This window comes from Dasypus novemcinctus, chromosome 22, assembly GCF_030445035.2.
Source record: "Dasypus novemcinctus isolate mDasNov1 chromosome 22, mDasNov1.1.hap2, whole genome shotgun sequence".
Lineage (NCBI taxonomy): Eukaryota > Metazoa > Chordata > Mammalia > Cingulata > Dasypodidae > Dasypus > Dasypus novemcinctus.
The window spans coordinates 31,141,368-31,160,918 of NC_080694.1; the positions used below are offsets into that span (position 1 = coordinate 31,141,368).

The 19,551-nt window shown below is 44.8% G+C and overlaps 1 protein-coding gene across 3 annotated transcripts in view; it reads left to right on the forward strand.

Annotated features, from left to right (window-relative positions):
• Positions 1–19,551, forward strand: part of DUSP22 (dual specificity phosphatase 22) — a 58,263-nt gene that overhangs the window by 21,935 nt on the left and 16,777 nt on the right. For 2 of the 3 annotated variants that reach the window (XM_004447040.4, XM_004447041.5), the window contains exon 3: positions 1,873–1,955. In XM_004447040.4, the coding sequence (XP_004447097.1) occupies positions 1,873–1,955 (83 nt within the window). Of the gene's footprint in view, positions 1–1,872; positions 1,956–8,516; positions 8,636–19,551 lie in introns of those variants that run through there. The other variant, XM_058285160.2, reaches the window with a different exon arrangement.

The following is a 19,551-nucleotide window of genomic DNA, read 5'->3' on the forward strand; positions in this document are numbered from 1 at the left end:
TCTCATTGGTGGTAGTGAGGGGTCTGTAGGAGATGACATAAACAAAAATGTATGGTTTTATTCCCAAAGCTCTTTTTAAAAAATCTTAATCTGTGTTATAAAAGAATATTTTTAATGCTTGTCATTAAAACGCAAGTCGTTCAGCAGAATTGTGATCGGGAAGAATTCAATACTAGCATAGGATGTGCAGATGGAAACCCCAGCGCTCTCTTCTCATACTTTGTGGTGTTCCGTCACCTTTTCCCTTCTCACAAATTTCCCTGCTCTGCTGTATCAGTGGGTCTGTAAGTGCCTAAAGCTCCCACTTTATCTTGTCTCACCACTTGTCGAAATCGTACATCCTGGTGGTGGTAGGAAGGCACATTTTGGTGAGAATGTGAAGGCGGGGTGCCTGTGGGAGCCTAAGTGATTTTAGTTGCTGCCTAATCCAAAGCTAACCTTTTTGACTCCTCAATTTCTGATGGAAGGGTGGTGGTGGGGGGGGGGAATTAGAATAATCGAGCCTACATGTATATGATGTAGGTGACTGCTGTGCACATCTGAATTTGAAACTTGAGGTGGTTGAAGCAATAAAGCAAGTCATAAAATAAAACTAACATTTTAATATTTTTAAAACATTCTTTTCTGACTTCAGAAGCAGTGCATGCTTATTGCAGAGCATTTAGAACTGGTTTCTTGCTTTCTGCATTGATCATCAAGGCTTGTTAAAAATGCACATCCCTCAACCTCACCACAGACCTCAAACTAACTTGTAGCCCGGTCCCCCAAATAGTTTATAGGCACATGAAGCTTTAGAACCACTCGTGTAGAATACTCAAAAACATGAAGAAGAAAATAGAAACCACTTGTAATTCCGTGTCTTAAAGATTACTACTGTTTGGGCTTAAGTCTTTACAGCAGTTTCCCCTTTCTGTGTGTGTTTGTCTTTACGTGTTTTTACAAACTGAGTTTATGTTGTATTTACAATTGTGTGCTTGCTTTTTCCCCTTGCCTAACTTTATATTCTGAGTGTTTTCCCGTGTCATTAAATATTCTTTAGAAACATGGTAATTAAGCATTTTCCCTTTGATCCATTCTACCCTATAGCATTTTAAAAAGCTTATCCCAGGCCAGGCCAGGGCACAGGGGGAGCTGTCAGCTTTGTTTGTAGCTGGTCAATGTTGTGTAGGTTAGCAGAAGAGTGAGGACTGAGCCGCGTGGCCTTCCTCCAGGAGAAGCTGAGGGGAATTTATTTTGGTGTTTCTTTACTTTCATGTGCAGATGATGGACAATTCTGTTTGGAACCCAAAAATCTTTCCATTTTTACGTTACCCTAAAATGGATGTAGTCATCATAAACTGCAGTTGTATTTGTGTACCTGCTTTTGACACCAGGGTCAAGAAGTACCTAGCAGATTCCTGTACCTTCTGTAGTGAGTGGTTCTTTTATATTTAGTTTTAACTTAGGTTACTAGTCATTAAGAGATCATTGTTTAAAAAAATAATTTGAACTTCTTTATGACTTGTCTCATATAAAAGACAAGCCTCAGTATCTACAATTTACAAATACCAACTACAAAATGACCTTATAAGTTCACTGCCATTAAACAACAGCTGTCATGATTACAGTGTTTACTAATCTAAATACATTATCACGTTTTAGATTGCCACTTTGGATTGAAAATATATGTGTAGAAATAAACTTGAGTTACTTGCAAAATACCTAAAAGCTATAGCTCTAAATTCTCTAGATCTGGATTATTTGGACATTGTTAATTATGAAGTTTCCTAAAAGAAACATGCAAGTTGTCTCATAGATTTTCCTGGTTAAGCGTTAGGAGTCATCACCTTGCAGAGAATATTTCAGACGTCCACCTCCTTTCTTCTCTGACAGATGCCAGAGACGCAGAGCAGCTGAGTAAGAATAAGGTGACCCATATTCTGTCCGTCCACGATAGTGCCCGGCCGCTGTTGGAGGTAAGAGAGCTGGGGGGTGGTGGTGGGGGTCTTCAAAGGAAGTAGAATTCTTAATTTGTTTTCAGGAGTAGGAGAATGACATGAATGAGGGTGAAAAAATTCCAGCCTGCTGCTGTGGGTGCTAGCAGCCTTGAGCACAGGCCGTGTTTACGATTGGGGCGCCTTTGCCGGGCGGAAGGGCGTGGTGGTATTATTGTACTCCTGCTCCTTGGCTTTCTTGGCTAAACGCCAGAGAAGAAGCTGATGCGGCATTTCCCAATGGACTTGAAAGACATTTAAAGCCCATTTCCATTCCTTTCAAAATCATCTTCTGTTTTAGGATCCCGAAGAATTTAGGCCTCTCATTTTCTGTTTTCTGTTTGTTTATTTTTGTTTTTTCCATTTAAGCTCAATTATCTACCCTTGGCATTCGGGGAAAAAAAGACAGTGGAAGGTAAATTGTTACTTGAGATTTCCCAGGGCTACTCTGATACAGAAACTACCAGTGTAGAAGCTGCTGTAGGGCTGCAGGGTAAGCAGGGTGTGTCTCCCTGTACACTAATTCCAAAAACATCTTCAAGTTTAACCTGATGGACGGTTTGAGCTGTTGGCCAGGAGTAAAATCTATTTCTGTTTATTAGCCTTGTAAGAGTCCAACTTACCTCTTTTTAGAAAAGAATGCATGTGTGGTTGTGATGCATAGGTGTTTTTCTATTTTAGGGTGGGGTGTTGGAGAGGGAGGGGTGGCTTGTTCTGAAAGAAGTAATCCTGGTTCAAACTGTTTTTTGTTTAAAAAGTCGTATTATGCAAGAGTGGGCAATATATATTTTTTTAATTTATATATTTTCTGTAGTCATTAGAGCTGCCACATTTCAGTTATTATAAAAACAAGCTAAAACAAATGAGAAAATAGAATAATAAATGATTCTATCAAACTTTTTAGCACCAGAGAATTATAGATGGTGAACAGACAGTAATTCATTTATCCAGATCTGTGAGTTGATACTTCCTTCTGTTGTTTTGTTAACTTTTTGTTAAGGTGCTATAATTTGTGCTGTGGCATGATTTTATTGGGAAAAAAAAATCACTATCAGGAACCTAACCATTCCTTTGAAAATTGCTTTGTTTTTTAATGCATCAACAATAGTTTATATTTAAAACATAGCCAAGCTATGGCAAAGACAATATGTTAAGCTAAACTGTAAACTTTTCATAATTGACTTCCTCTTAAATCACAAGATGGGGCTTGAGGTTTCCTTTATTTTAATAAATTACATATCTGTTCTTCCCACCCTCAAGGTCTGCCTTGCTATTTTATACTACATTTAATGTAACACTGTTATGTATGAACAGGGCCCTTAGATCTATTCAAATGGTAACTTCTGTCTAGATAAAAGATCTTGATGTATAAGAAATAAAAGTGTTAACTTTATCTGTCCAAATACCCAGCTTTATACACAGAAACACTAAAGCCTGCAGAGTTAAATGCCTTGCTGAAGTCTTGTGGGTTAAGGTAAAACAGATATCCCAGGTATAATTTAGATCACTGTTGGCTTAAAAACTTCAGAACTCTAGGCAAACTGTGTTTATCTGTCAATGATACACTGTGTATTACTTTTTGTTTTTTAAAAGCTATAACTATTTTATTTTAGTGGTTGATATAGGGTTTATAGTGTACAACTTTAACTTATTACCTTCAAATGATGTTATATACTTCACATAGGTTAGAACCTTACAATAGAATACTGCCAATTCCTCCCTTGCTGCCTTAGTGCTACTGTCATACATTTTACTTCTATATATACAACACATTACTTTTATTTTTGCTTTAAACAGTCAATTAGTTTTTAAATATTTTTACTAAGAAATTGAGTCTTTTATATTTTCCCACGTAGTTACCATTTCCATTGTTCTTTATTCCTCTGTGTAGACCCAAATTTCCACTGTCATCATCTTCCTTCTGTCTGAAGGATATCCTTTAAGGTGACTTGTGCAGGTCAGCTGGTACTTAACTCTTTCAGCTTTGTACGTCTTAAAAAGTCTTTATTTCACCTTTTTGTGAAGGGCAATTTTGATTGTTATAGATTTACACTCTTTCACTATTTTAAAGATTGCTCTACTGTCTTCTGGCTTACATTGGTTTTTTTTGCTCTTGTTTTAGATTTTGTTTATTTTTTTTGTAAATCTTTTATTTTGAAATAATTTCAAACTTATAGGAATATTGCAAAGATAATACCAAAATAATACAGAGAACTCTGCTATACCCATATTTGCCAACTTCTATATGCTGCATATTATTTTTTAATCTCTATAATTCTCAGTCTATAAGGACAAATTCTGCCTTTTTTAAAAAAGGAGGAGAAATTCTGTCCCATCAGAGGAATGATTCCTCTTTGGGATATTGCATTGTGATTTTTGGGTGCAACTATTATTCAGGTTGGTAATAAGTAGTTACTTACCTGTGGCCTCATGTCAGCTGAGGGCTGCATCACCATTTCACATCAGAACATATTTTAGTGTTGCCCCTTTCATCTTATTTTATTCATTTTTATCTTCACAAATAATTCACGTATACATTCTTATAGAAATATTAAAACAACAGCCTCTGGTTTCACAGGTAGGGAAATGGAGTCGTCAAAAGGGTTTTTTGTTGTTGTTGTTTTTGTTTGTTTTTTTAGGAGGTGCCAGAGCTTGAACCCAAGACCTCATATCAATGAGAATTGATTTTTTTTAAAGGTAGTACCAGGAATTGAACCCAGGGCCTCGCGCATGGGAAGCAAGCACTCAACTACTTGTGTTTCAAGTGATAGGCCCATACTAAATGTGTTGGAATGGAGAAGGCTCAGCTTGCTAGAGTCCCAAAAGGTTCAGATCTTCCTTTAAACTTACTGTTTGGTATATAAAGTCAGCCTTCTGTCTGAAATTTCAAATTCAGTCCCAGAAGCCATGACCTCACCTGGGCGTGACATGAGTCAGGGAAATTATCTTTTCGAGATCAGGAGGGAGATAATGGATAGGTTTTACACTTCAGCAGCTCCACGCCTTGGTGGCCCTGATTTCTTGAAGGAAGAAAGGGAAGAGGTGCAGTGAGAGGACTGACTGTCCACAGGGGCAGGCAGCTGCAGTGAGCTGGGCCCCCACCTGGGGAGGGCCCTAAGGCAGGTGGAGCGATAAGGGGGTGTGCGAGAGAGAGCTCTGAGATCATGGCTGCTATCAAATGGGCAGCCTGCACTGGGGCTGGGCCAGAAGTGGGGACGCAGTTACTGCTGAAAGTCCAAAGTTTTTTTCCTCCTAGATCCCAGAGGGAATACTGTGAGCGGGCTGCCGGGAGCTTAGGCACTATATTATAGATACTTCTTGGGTCATTTCCAACAAACATCTAAATGGGTTTAAAAGTGCTGGGTGCTGTGTTCTCTACCCCAATGCTGGAAACCGTTTCTTCCTGAAATGAGAGGTTCTTGGAATCAATTATAAAGGACTTTCAGGATCATTAGGCCTCTTTTCTCGAGATGGAGGCTGAGAGAGGTTGGGCACGGTGTTTAATGTGGTTTCTAGAAGTAATAGGTCAGGGACTTTATGAGATCTCAAAGGATAGACTGTCCAACAGTAGGCCTGGGATGTGATACTTTGCAAAAAAAAAAATCAGTTTAGGGCCTTTGTTCCACAGTAGGCCTCTGTGAAGATCCAGGCGCATCAACAGAGTAAGGCACGTGGGTGTCCACGGCGAGGGCACAGTGGTCAGTCTTTCGCTCAGTCTACCAGGTGTGTGTGAGTATGCCCGTGTGACACACCACCTGAACAACATACCATAGAATGCAGGCCGTGGGGACCCGGGATCAAGGAGGCCCCTGGGAAATTCAGCAGGCAATGGGGCCACTGCCTGTGGAGCCCAGGTGAGAGTCCCAGGTGAGCCCTTGCCAGGCTGCTCGCTCCGACAGCTGGTGAGCTGAGGTCACTGGGGTCGAGGGACAGCTCCCCAGCCTGAGCTCCTTACACTGCCATCATGCTTATATTGTTTTACTTACTTCTTTGTGACAACCTGCTGTAGATAGAAGACTATACATTTTGTGTACCTGTTCCATCCTCTGTAGACATAATGATTAGTAATCTGTTCTAACACCTGGCTGTTAGCAATACTGCAAACTGCACCTACCTGCACCCACTAGAAGGCAGATGAAGATGCTAGAGCAGGGGCTCTTCACCGTTTTTGTTCCACAGACCCCTTTGCCAGTCAGGTGAAAACCACAGACCCCTTACTAAGTCCACATTGTGCTGTGTATATTATACTGTGTAAAATATAACAGTAAATAATACTGTGTATTATTTAATAAATATATCACACCTGCATCAACATGTCCCCACTAGAATGTCAGTTCAAGCTCATGGGCCCCTTGGTAAGTCATCGGGTATTTATTGAGTGTTCATAGTGCTTCAAGGAACTGTGACTTGGCTGATATTAGTTAGGTTAGATCTGATTCTCCACTATTTGGATAATTTGGGGAGCTGGGTGCTCCAAATCACACTAGCAAGGTCTTCTACTAGCATCCTGACTGTTCTCGGGACTTGACATGGTCTGTGACCTGGCCTTTGGCGTGGATAGAAGCAGGGTTGTCTTTGGGCTTCTCTGGTGCATGAGTACAAGATTTGCTTATCTTCTCGGTGATGGCATTGGGTGGCCTGCTGAAGGAAAGAGGACCAAAGAGGCTCTGATTCCTGTTTCTTCAGTAGAGGATCTAAAAGATCTTCCAGAATCACACTCACTAGAGCCAGCTGTAAGCTGACACTGGAGATTGTAAAGAGCTCTGATTCTCTTTCTATGCCTGCTGCTCTTTATTTGTTATGGATGTCACAGCTGGGGGGATCCTAGAGACCATCCAAGCCTGAGTCCATCATTGTGTGCACATGGAAAATAAAGCTGGGAGAAGGGAATGGACTTGCCCACCATTCCACAGCTGGTCTGAGTACCTCGCTGGGAACCTGGGATCCAGGGACAGTCACAGAGGGCCTCACTGCCCTGGATCTCTCTGGCATGACACTAGCTTCTGATGTTGTTGTGTGTGTGCACGTGTATGTACGTGTGTGCACATACATGTACACATGCACTATCCTCCCTTTTGGATGGAAGTCTTCTTCCTGGAACCAAAGCTCTTGTTGAGTAAGTCACTTTGGAAAACAGACTCCAGTGCATTTTTTCTCCATTCCCATGATTGGAAGGTTATATTTTATTTTTTAATAAGTTTGAGGCAGATGGAGTAAAACAAAGTTAATTTAATTGCAACTATAGTTATGAGATCTTTTCTTTTTTCTATCTCATGGTTGGGCTTAAATTAAGTGCAATGATGTGGCATAATTTGGGGTGCATGTAAGATAACCCTGTGCTGGGTTTGGGCAAGGGAGGAAGGAGACCAGGTTAAGTTTTTTTTTAATTCAAAAGGTAATATATGCAATAGTTTAAAAAAAAAAAAAACCTCACAAGCTATCAAACAAAGAGCATATTCTTCCCTTGAACCCTGCAGTCCTATTCCACACTGGTAATAACTGTTTATATTTTTAAAATAGCCTTCCCCAAATTTTTAAGTAAAGCTTTTTAAAAAAATACAAATAAGTTTATTCTATGAACACTGTCCTGTAACTTTTTAAACTTTATATATTAGTCATCCATCTGTACATATTGATCAGTTTTTAGTGTCATACAATTCTAGTACGTGAGAATTTATTTAACCAGACTTCTATTGGTGAACATTTAGTTTTTTGTCTTTTGTTTTTTCGGTTTTTACAGTGTTGGATTGTGCATCTGCCTTTTGGCATGGTTCTGTGAGTAGATGCATAGAGTAGATCCTAGCCATAATGTTTCTGGGTCAAAGAGTGCATTCAGGGCTGTGCCATCTACACTTTCATTAGCAGAGTGTGGCAGTACCTGTTGCCCACACCATCACCCACACAGAATTTTATTCTTTCATTAGTTACGTTTGTGTTTTGCATCATCTGCCATGGATACCTCCTCACACCATTGAATCCCTGGTCAAGACAGTTCTTCCCCTGAAGGCATAGGGTTATAGATTAATTCCTTTCCTGAGCTTTGACTATGTGCCAGGCCCTGGGACAGGTGTGGGAGAGAACAGAAGTGAATGAGCCCGAATACCTGCTCCAGCAAAGCCCTCCATGCTATTCTATAAACACTAGGCATCACTCCAGTCTAGGAAGGATGGAGCTGGGGCTCAGTGCTCCACATCACGGAGGAGCAGGGGGTCCTAGAAGCACAGAGCCCAAGACCCTTCTGCCATGTGGGGACTTTAAGAGAGGAGGCATTTGGCTGGTCCCTGAAGTGATGAGGAGCTCAGAAATTCCAGGCCATGGCATTCCAGCCAGCAGGAGCCTGGTACGAAAGCACCAAGATGGGACTTCCTCTGGTGTCACGCTGTGATCTCATTTGATCCTCCAAGAACTCTGAACCAAAAAGGGCAGATGGCATTGTCCTCATTGCTTCACATTAAAACAGGGTCACATGGCTTGTTCACATCCCCTGCCAGCCAGCGGCAGAGCCAGGCTGGAATCTAAGGCCTGCTGTCCTCAGAGGCACGGCTCTTCCTGCCAGCCTTGGCCGTCAAACCTTTGGAGTCTGTGATACTGGTGCAGTAGAGGAAAACAGTCTACCTGTAATTGCACAAAGGGAAAGGCCTCCGTTGCCCATTTCTGTGATGGTAAGTAAGGCCAGTTTGCCTTACTTGGGGGACGAAGTGTGTGCTGTGGCTGTGCAGCCTTTTGACTGCTCCAGGTCTGAGGAAGGTGGATAACTCCTGTAGCCAAGACATGCCTTTTCACATCAGAAACCTAACATTGTTTGTAGGTTCCAAAGGAGTAATATTGGGTAATGAAAGGTTTTTCTCTTCCCCTGAAAAATGAAACAGAGCTCTGTTTTTCTAATGTAAAATTTTCAGTGTTTGTTTCATTTTTCATTGTGTATTTAACCAAAGCACCTGCAGGAAACAAAACTATTTTTCATTATTAACAAAAATGGTTTAAAAGGTATTCTCATTCTTTTGCCGTGTTGATAACACAAAGAATGTTGATGTTTAAATAATGAATATTATAGAACTGAATCGACAAAAGATAGTTTATATAATATAGTCACACCAGAGCATTGTCTGTATACCAGGTGGATTTGTGAGCTAGAGTTCTCCTTGGTTAGTTTTCCCACTTGAATTTATGGGTTTTCTATTTTTAACCATTTCAGGTTTTGTTGGAGTTGTTTGTTTTAAACCATAAGATGTTTTCATAGGCAGGCATTTATTTTTGTTAAAGTCACTTTTCTGCTAAAGATATTTTCCCCGAGGATCTTGTGACCTGCTCTTTGAGATCCAGGCTCAAAATTTAATTTTGTTTGTTTTATTTGTAGCTGGCTACTTGTGGTTCAGATACTTTTCACTGATATGCCTGTCCTGCTATTTTCATTTCCTTGTTTATTTGTGAGGACGCAGGATGTCCAGTCTGCTTGGACGGTCCAGGTCATGTGCTGGGTCTCAGCCAGGGAGCCGAGTGGCCTGGGAGCCTGGAGGGCCCTTGGAGAGGCCTCGGCCCCACCTTACTGTCTCCCCACCGTGACCCACCCTGTTCTCTCTGGCCCAAAAGTCTGCGTATAAAGCAAAGCAGCTGCGATGTGAAATGGTACTTAAGGTTTGAGAGGGCGTGCTCCTCTCCGCTCTCCCTCCTTTCCGCCCTTCTCTGGAGGCTCTTCAAACCCGGGCCCACTCCCTTCCTCTGTGAAGGAGGGCCGCTCCCAGGTGCTCCAGCCACAGGGACTCCTTCCTCTTTTTCTGTCCTATTTGTGGTTTGTACTCTTCGTTTGATAATGAATTATATACGCTCCGTGACAGCGTCTGTATTGTCATATCAAATGGCTGCTGGACCTGTGTTGGATCGTGCAGCTCTTCGCAGCCCTGTCGGGCTCCTGAGCCAGGCTGCAGCTCTCGGCAGCCCTCAGATGCTGCTCTTAGGCTTGGCATCTCCAGTCGAAAGGGAGAGACCATCCTCGGTCACTGGTGGGTGATTGGGCCTGTGAAAGAAGAGCCGTGCCCAGAGGATTTACTAGTCAGGACCTGGGGGGTAAGTTCTGAAGCCAGGGGAGCTCGTCGACACAGGGGCCCTCACCGAGCCATTCCCCACTTGCCAGCGGGCACCGGCACATTCAGGCTTTCTGTTTCATAGTCGTCGTGGCCACCGATGGTCCAGAATGATCTCTTCTTAGGTTATTGGAATCAAGAATTGCCCGCGAAGCTGCTGTGACTTTCTGATCAGTCTCTTAAGGTCTTTCAGCTACTTTTGGTTTGCCTTAGAAGCTTGGTTCTTTGAGGAGAAGGTAACATCTAATGCTTGGACAGCGAATAATCAATTCAAAGAGCATTTGCCATGTTTAAGGCAGTATGCCAGAGTTAGTTGAGATGTTGTTCTCAGACTTTGAGGAGCTTGTAGCTTGGTGGGAAGGAGAGGCTGTGGGAAGCTAAGAGCATTCAAGGAGCAGCGCCCTTAGGCACCCCCAGAGGGAGGTCCTGGTCCCTGTGGTTCTCTGGCAGCCAGAGGCTTCCCGCTGGGAAGCACACCCGTCCTCAGCCCTCAGGTGCCAGGCATCCTGCTGGTGGCCCCGGAGGCCCTGGAGCTGTAGGCCATGTCCTCCTGGCACCAAGGGGTCATCTGCTGACAGCCGTGGGCCTGGCACACAGAGGGTGAGCAGTGACTCTGCTGCGGCTCTGATTGTGATGGCAAAAAGCTGGGACCCACAGCACTTTCGTCAGAAGGGCAGCAGTCAATTAGAGCTTATCCATATTGAGGAATACTCTGCAGCTCTCAAAAGGAAGAGGAGGATTTATGTGCATTCACAGGGAAAAGCCAAAGAAGCAAGTTGTAGAATAAGATCCACGGTCTGACCTCATTTATGTAAAATTAAAAATCATTTACGTGTTTCTGTATGTACATATATGAATATTCAAATACACAGAGAACGGTTTGAAAGAACCACACCAGATGATGAGAATTGTTTCCCTCTGGAAAAAAAGGGCAGGGAGAGAAAGGAGGGTGGGAAGGATGATACTGTTTCTCTGGTTTTTTTTTTTGTTCCTTGTTGTTGGAGTGTCTTCATATTACCTGTATGAATGCAGAGTGGTGGTGGTGTCTGTAGGAGGGTGGGTAGATTGCATCTGGAATGCTCAGCTCAGCTGGAATGGGCTCTGGGTTACTGACATTTCCCATTGAAACACGTGACATCAAGCACGCAACACATTTGTCATCCATTGTCAGTAGGTACAAAGCAGGTACATCATCCACTTCATTTAAGTCATCTCAATCTTTAATGGGGAAGATAGCCCAAGACATATCTTTTAACTGTATAGATTTTATTTTTAATATCAATTCTGCTGTACTTCTCAGTTGGTTCAGTACAATGAGTCTATCTTTTTTTAGATTCATAGATCCTCTGGTGGGGCAACTTGAAACACTAGGCAAGATTTACTGTTTGGATTGGCCATTGTTTCCAGTGTGGATTGTTTCAGTGATATTAATGACACTGCAAAACACCATACTATCCAATTGCTAATGAGGTCAGGGGCCTTTGAAATCAAGTAATTGCTTGACCTGGAATGGTTTTCAGGCTGTCATTTGTTTCCAGTGAAACCCAGTGGTGTTCACCTCTCCAGGAAAATCTCTTTGATGCCACCCTAGTATCAGTGGTACTTACAGTTCCAAACCCTGGCAGCAGCTTTGATGTGTTGAGGTAAATTTGTTTGAAGCCAACCCCAGACTTAAATAGAAATGACTCAAATAGAAATGATTATGGTAGGTATCGAAAACTGTCTAGTAATTGCTATTTCTTGAATTAAGTTGCATTTAAGTTCCTTGTATGGAGGCAGTCAAGCATATAGAAGGACGGCTTCATCTGGCTGCTCACCCTGCTGTGAGCAGCCGCACTTTGGTTAGAATTCTCACACTCACCCCGAATTCCAGTCTAAATGGCCTGGAAAGGGCTTGAAATCCTCTAGCCCTTAGCTGATTCTAGGGAGGAGACCACATTTAGTGGAAGAGCAGAGTGTTCACCTTCTTTCTGCCTGCCTCTTGGCTGTATATGCCTCTCCATGTAGCTGAAGACTTGCAAAACACACTGCCTAGGTACTTCCTTAGGCAGCCCCAGTCTTTCTGAGCTTTCTCGAATAAGCTTTCTCTCATTCCCCACTCCTGACTCCTCCTCATGAACAAGTGCCCAGGCCTGTGTTCTTGGAGTCGTTCTGCCTCAAGTGCATCCCTCCCAGTCCTCAGCTGGGAGCATACACGTGGATGTCCTTCTCTGCCAGGAGCTCCAAGCCAGCGTCTCCAGAAAAGGTAGCTGTGGTCTCCGCCTGCATTCCACCAGGAGTGACCCTGCAGTTTGCCTCAACTGCACGTGACGGTCCAGATGGAGGGCCCAAGTGCGTGCCGTGGGTGGTGGGGCTCGGTGAGTTTGAGGGAGGTCAGGAGGCCCGTGGCCGGGCTCTTGGTTGGAAGGTGTTGCAAAGCCAGCCTTGTCAGACTCGCGTGGCTTGGCTCTGTGGGGTGGAGAGGAGGGGGAGGTGCTCAGCTTAGAGAATCTCTCCAGGCCTGGTCAGCATGGAGAATAAGCTTAGTCTGGAGTTGGAGAGCATGACGGGGTCTCCCTGATGGCGGTGATGGTTGTGGTCAGTTCTGGGGTTGGGGGCATACCGTGAAGGGCTTGGTGGGCAGAACTCCAGGGTGGTGGGAGGACAAAGAACAGGAGGCAAGCCTGGAAGAGCAGACTCAGACCAGTTCAGAAAGGTCTCATTTGTCAAGCTGTGGAGTTTGAGATTTATCTTGTGGGAAATAGGGACTCAGCAAAATTCTGTGGACAAAGACGGGACACGTGTGAATTCCTTTTCCAGGATGCTGCCTTGGGCATGGAATGGAGGGAGGGAGATGGGTGTCAGGAGACTGTTGGGAAACCTGGTTAGGAATCATGAGGGACTCTGGGGTGTGGTGTTTCCAGAACGTCTGACTCGATCCACAGAGTGGCACAACAAGGTGGTAAATGAAAGGTCAAAAAGACACACCAGGCATGAGCCAAAGAAAAGCTGGCATAGCAATCATTGTAGCAAACAAAATGAAATTGAAAGCAAAAGAAAAAAAATTGGGATAAACAGGAAAGCTACATAAATGAAAATAAGGAGCAGTCCATCAGTAAGTTATAACAGACATGCACTTAATAGAATAGCTCCAGGATACAGAAAGTATGTCATATCTCAGGGGCATGATTGGGGTTGTTCACTGGTTAGCTGTGGGGATGAGTGGGGTGGAGTTAGGTGTGCCTGAGTCACATGACGGGCCAAAGGCCCTGGGGGCCTCCGGAGAGAGTCCAGGGCAAGGCTGACGTTGGTGAAGGGCCCCCAGTCCAGTTCTGGTTGGGATGCTCGGGTGACATTTGCGAGTGGATACAGGTCTGGAGCTCAGGAGAGGAGGCAGGCTGGGATGTCAGCCACTGACATGCGAGGAAGTGCTGCCTGAGCCTGAGCTGGAGAACAGACCCCAGGGCCTGTGGAGTCCCCTTGCTTTCACGGGGTGGTGTAAGCATGTTAGCACGCTCTCTGACCAGTACTGCCGGGCTGTGCTGTGTGGAGGTGGGTCTTGGGGACCATGCCTAAGGGGGTGTGAGTTCATCTGAACCCTTCGAAGTCCAGCCTGGGGATTCCCTGCAGGGGCTCCACAGGGGCAGAAGGATGGAAGGAGGTGCTGGCCCAGTGTGTGACTGTTTCACCCCAGGCTGAGCACCCACACTTTGCTAGTCATTGACCCTTAACCAGAAGGCACTCAGTACCTATGGTGGTGTCAGGAGCTGCAGAGAGCAGAAGGGTGAGAGCGAGTTTCCCAGGAGCAAACCTGGAAAGCTTGAATCAAGGAGGTGACTCTATTAAAGAAAGGGAACAACCAAGGAGAGTGTCAGCAGAGGGAAAAGTGTGTTTCCTTCCTCAGGCCCAGCGCCGAGCCCTATTGCAGTGATGGATGAGGACAGCAGCAGAGGGCTTGGGTGGGCTCCAGGCTCCTAGAGTGAAGGGCTGCGAGTCTGAAATCACAAGGTGAGGTTTTGGTTGAGACCCAAAGCAGGGTTAAAGGGCTCTGTGGGTACCATGGTTGTTTTTCACCATAAAGAAAATAAAGATTCAAATATAGCCTGGTTTATCGAAGACTGCTTTAAACAAATCTGCCCTTTTTCAGGTGCCCTTAATTATCCATTGCCTGGTAGGTGATACACGTGACCTTGGTCTGCCCACACCTGCAAGGGAAGTGATCCAACCTTATTTTAAAACCCTGAGGGTGAAGCAATAGCACCTAGCTGGTTTCATCACTTCAGTACAGGCTGGGTGAGCAAGTTCTTGCCCTTACTGCTTTTAAAAAATATCTTCCTTCCCTTCGTAGTCTCACCCTGGGGCCTTTTGGAGACCCATGTGTGTTCTAACCCTGTGTCGAATTGAGAAATTATTCTCTCTCAGTTATCACCACAACTAGCACACATGTTAGGTTTCACCCGTCATCACTGGGCAGGGGCATCTTGGTGGGAAAACAAAGGGTGAAAGTCAGGGCTGACCAACGATACTGTGCGTACAGTGCAGGGACTGGAAGGCCGTAGGGGGTCTGAAATCTGAACCTGAGCCTCTTTCTCTTGAGGTCTGACTTTTGGGCTTACTTGCCTTTTTCTCAGATTTTTCCTGCAACTAAAGGGGGCTAAGCCCTGAGGCATTGGCTGCTTGAGGAGCACGATAGCTGCCCACCCAAGAAAGGAAAGCATGTGTCCACGTGTCGCCCTTTCAGAGGCTGCAGAGCCGGCTTCCCTGGCTTTCTGTGCTGGGGGAGTGAGCACGGGAGCGGCGTTATTCAGCAGCCGAGCAGAGGTCAGGCCGTGGCTTGGGGTCCTGTCTTAGGATCGATTCCCAGCAGATTAACCCGTGGGTCAGCTCAGGATCAGTCGAGGCTCCACTGGCCTTTCGCACGTGCAGGGCCGAGCAGTTGTGGAACGGGTTCTGTCCTTTCCGTTAGATGATTCTTTCAAGGACACCAGCCCCGTGGCACCTCTGTGGAGGGCAGTTTCAAGCCTACTCCAAGTACCTGCCTGGTTAAGCTGCTCGTGGAATGACCTAGAGGAAGACACCTCCCCCCTAACCCAGGAGGAGCATTGCCAGGCCTCTCCCTTGCTCCCGCAGGGCAGCTTGACAGTGGTGTGTAGCTGTGCCTGGCCCCCCATGGCCTTGCTGACCCCAGCACAGGGTTTTCTGATCTCCTCGGTGGCTGCTGCATCTCCCCTGGCAAGTCCTTGTACAAGGTTCACATCAAGGTGCCTGGGGCTTCCCTTTGTGCGGTGGAGCAAGAGGATGCAGCTGTCAAAATAAAAATAACATGTCCAATTTCTGTCAATGGTAGGCCGCCTGGTGCAGGGGCAGGGGGCTGGGTGAAGCACTGCCCAATAACCAGGAGGCCTCAGGTGCAGGATTTGCCCACAGGCCACTCAGGCCCCCTGTCCTCAGAACAGCCAGCGACCCAGGCCCAAGAGCGGAAGGCCGATGGACTTTGATGAATGTCAGACTGCACCAGCACAGGCCAGCGGTTCCTACCTGAGAGATGGAGGCTAGAATTCACATTCCGAGGCCGTGGAGGAGAACCTGGAGAGTACTGCTTTCTCTCTTCACTCCTCCACCCCTTCTCACAGGCTTCCGGTCACTACGAGCCCGGGGCCCTACCCGGGTGGTCTGCTCTTGGCAGCCTCGGCAGAGGGCTGGGGGTAGAGCGGGCAGCCCCGGGAAGGGGTGTGAGGGCCCCAGGCTGGGTCGAGGCCGTACATTCCCCAGCAGCCATTTCTAAGGCCTAATCCCAGAGGGAGGACCTGAGGTGAGGCAGGACAGGCCGTGACTGTTCAGAAAGAGTTTCAATGCCACCAGTGGTATCACGGTTTAAGAAATGTGGCCACCTTCAAAGCAGATAACGGACCCTGTAGTTGGTTTGTAATTCTATAGTAGTTCTTCTAAGCGAGGGTTTCGGAGAACCCATTTGTTCAGCACTGTGCCTTGCAAAAGAGGCCGCAATGTTCCAAACAGCGCCCACAGCCTCCCTGCACAGAGAGCTGTATGTGGGGAAGGGGTGCCATGTTTTGTAGAAGGTGTGTCTCACTCAGGTAAGTGCATTTATGGAGATACTTGGCTCCTCCCTCCAAACTCTGGCAGACTTGTCTGCCCTCTGCAGTCCAGCACGTGCCATGTGGTTTGCTGGTCACAGAGAGGCTGGGACCACTGCCCAGAGACACCAAGAGCAGACCGTCCTTTCCTGCTGACTTGCTGTGCTCCAGACCCTGCCCTCAAAACCTGTTGTATCTGATCTCCTTGTTTTAGAAAACGACCATACTAGAGTGAAATTCCTCTGTCACCCTTTCTTAGAAAGAGTAAGGAAGATAATTGAACAAAACTAATGAATAAGAATTTTGCAGATTTCTAGAAGGGATGCTATATTGTATAATCCTTTAAGTGTAGAAGAAAAGCATTTCTGCACAGTGAACGCCAAGCCCTTTGTCAGCCATCTGTTGATCTTCGAGGAGGTGGGACCCGACGTGCAATGGAGAGCCTGCCCGGTCACAGCGGTGGAGGCGGCAGCGCCGTGCTGGGGTGGGAGTACCTGCGAACGCAGGACTGGGGCATGCTTGGGAGGGGGCTTGGGTTGTTGCCTGAGGGTGGGGCAGGCTGAGGTCAGAAAGGCTTTCTGAGGAGGGTTGGCAGGCATAGCCAGGAGGCTTTAGCGAAGGAGGCGGTATTCCAGGAGAGGGCACCACAGGACCGAGGGAAGGACAGGGCAGGACCCCACAGAGCCCCCCAAGCAGCCCCATGCACTTGGAGTTGGGTGAGCTGGGGAGAGGGCCCAGAGATGAGGTTAGAAGGCAAGTTGTGGACAAGGATCACAGGACTTTGGAGACTGGCCTCTCTATTTTTCAGTCAATGGAGAGCCACTCAATATTATTTTAGCAGCCAAGACACATGATTATCCAAAGGTGAATTTTTCCCTAATGGTACCCAGAGAATACTCCTAAAGTATCTACTCCCGGTTTTTTCTTCCCTCCGAGCATCAGCTGCATTCGTTGTAATTGTCTGATATTGTTTAAATTAGCCCACACTCCTTGCTGCCGTCGTGGGCCTTGGCTGGAGCGATCGCTGTGCCTGGTCCTGTTTCTCTGAGTCATGCTGTGGATTGACGGGTCCTCGGGCTCCACTGAAAGGACAGAGCCGGCTTTCAGCTGTGAGTGGGAGTCAGTGTGGACATCCTCCACTGACTGCTGATAGCTGCCTGTGTCGGGTCAAGGCCAGCCAATGTGCTGGCTGTGCCCACTTCAGCCTTTCATTGAATGCCTTGGACAAAAATAAGCATTTGGATCCTCATCTGTTGACCTGACAAGTCAAATGTATGTAGTTTTTTGACTAACCTGAAAGAAGTCAACAGGTGTTGGGGGTTTATCATTTGCATTTTGTCTCACAAAATGCTAAATCTTGTCTCTCCACTCCGACCTTCCCACCCCCTCCCCACCCCATCAAGTACCGCAGAGTTCTTGGAAGTTGTTATTTGTAGTACTGTTTCCTAAATTTAGCTCATGCAGGAAGAATCAGCAGCAAATAGGCACTTTAAGAAAATACATCTCAGTTTTTGAACTCGGACTTAAAGTGTGCATTTATCTTCTGGGATGCCTCTCTACAATAATTTCCTTAAGGTTTTTTGTTGTTGCACAAATGAGAAAGGAAATAAAAAGGAAAATCACTGAGAATCTTACCCCCTGTACCTTATCTGTTTTATTTTCTATTCTGACTTTCAATTTTTAGTCCACAGGCACACATAGTTTTTCCAGATGTAAGCATTGTATGAATATAATTTTGTATTCTACTTTTTTCCTTTAATGTTACATAATTTTCACAAATTTTATTGGCTGTGTTAAAATTCTTAGATTGAGGAGAAATAATAAAATATGTGGCAAGTGCTGGGTTTGACTTTCACACATATAAACAAGATAGAGATCTTACTATGCTTTCTCTTGAGTAGAAACACTCTGTGAAAAGGTGGCACTAGAAAAGAAACTAAATAATTAAATGGCCAGACCTCATGGTGCATCTTCAGAAAGAACTTCTAGTCAGGAGTTGTCATCTCAAGAGTAATTTTTTTTTATTTGAAAGTGTGGTTATCTCCAACGAGAGAAGCTTTTGCTATGGGTGTGCGTTCAACAAATCAATTTTAATGATACATATTAATAAAAGATACAATTCATCCAAAGTGTACAAGTATTTGGTATAATCACATAGTTGTGCATTCATCACTTCAATCATTATTAAAGCATTTTCATTATTTCAATAATAATAATAAGTGGACAAACTATGTTTTAATAGTGTAGATAAGCAATGGTCTTGCTGTCAGAATTAAATTTTTAAAATTTAATATTTCTTTTTTAGAGTCAGATTCTTTTTTTTTTTTTTTTCAATGAGCTAAAAGGAGATCTTCGTAGGGTCTCCAGCTCATTTCATCCAGCACCTTCATGGTATTAGATGACCAGTGCTTCTTTGGGAATGCAAAGTCCAGTGCAGCACGCTGCCCTGGTGCCTCCCAAATGTGATCGTTTGCCAAAGAAAAAATACCCTCTCCTTAGGGAGACCCTTTCTGTGGTACCCATATTGTCCCTGGCACTGCAAAGGCAAAGATGAGGAATTGAGGTTTCTAACGTTGTCTTTTTTATTAGCAGCTAAATTAACTTTTCCTTTGTATGGGTTTCTCTTCTCTGACCCCTTGGTAAGTTCCGCCCTTTCCACTTGTGTCTCCACTCAGGTTTGAATAGGTCCTTGCAAGGAATACAGTTATATTCTAAAACTGGTTTTCTTTGGCTTTGCCGAGAGAAACAGATTCTGAATGGCCTGATCTTTCTTTTGAAAAGTCAAATATCAATAGGTTCTTCAGAAGACTCTTACTTATGATGTTTCAGAAGGAAAAGAGCAGTGAATTTTAGAAATTGTACTTGAAACAAGCGAGAGTTTGATCTTTTTACTAGTCTTGAAATCAGAATTTTGGTCCTCACTTTTCAAGTCCTTGCCTCTGTATCGTTTTACGTGTAACCTTTAGTTTCAGGGCCAAAGAAAGGCAAAAACCTTACTTTTCGTGGTTACTATGTTTGTTGAAACAGAAAACTGAAAAATATTAGAACTTTTGAGAATATTGACTTAGAAAAGTTTAACCTTTTGTCAAAAAGAACCTTCTGGAATACTTTCTAAACTTTCTTCTTGGCCAAACGATGTCTATAGTTTCTTTCAAAACCTAACACAAAAGCTTAATCCAAAAAACCTTCATTGGCAAATTCCTCCTATTCTAGTTTGCTTTGCTGCTGAAAGCAGATACCTTAAAATGAGTTGGCTTTTACTATAGGAATTTGTTAGCCTACAAGCGTGCAGCTTTGAACCCATGAAAATGGCCAAATCTAGGCATCATCAAGGCAATGCTTTCTTCCCAAAGTCTGGCTGCCGGCGATCTTGGACTCCTCTGTCAACATGTCAAGACACAGGGCAGCACCTGCTGGTCTTTC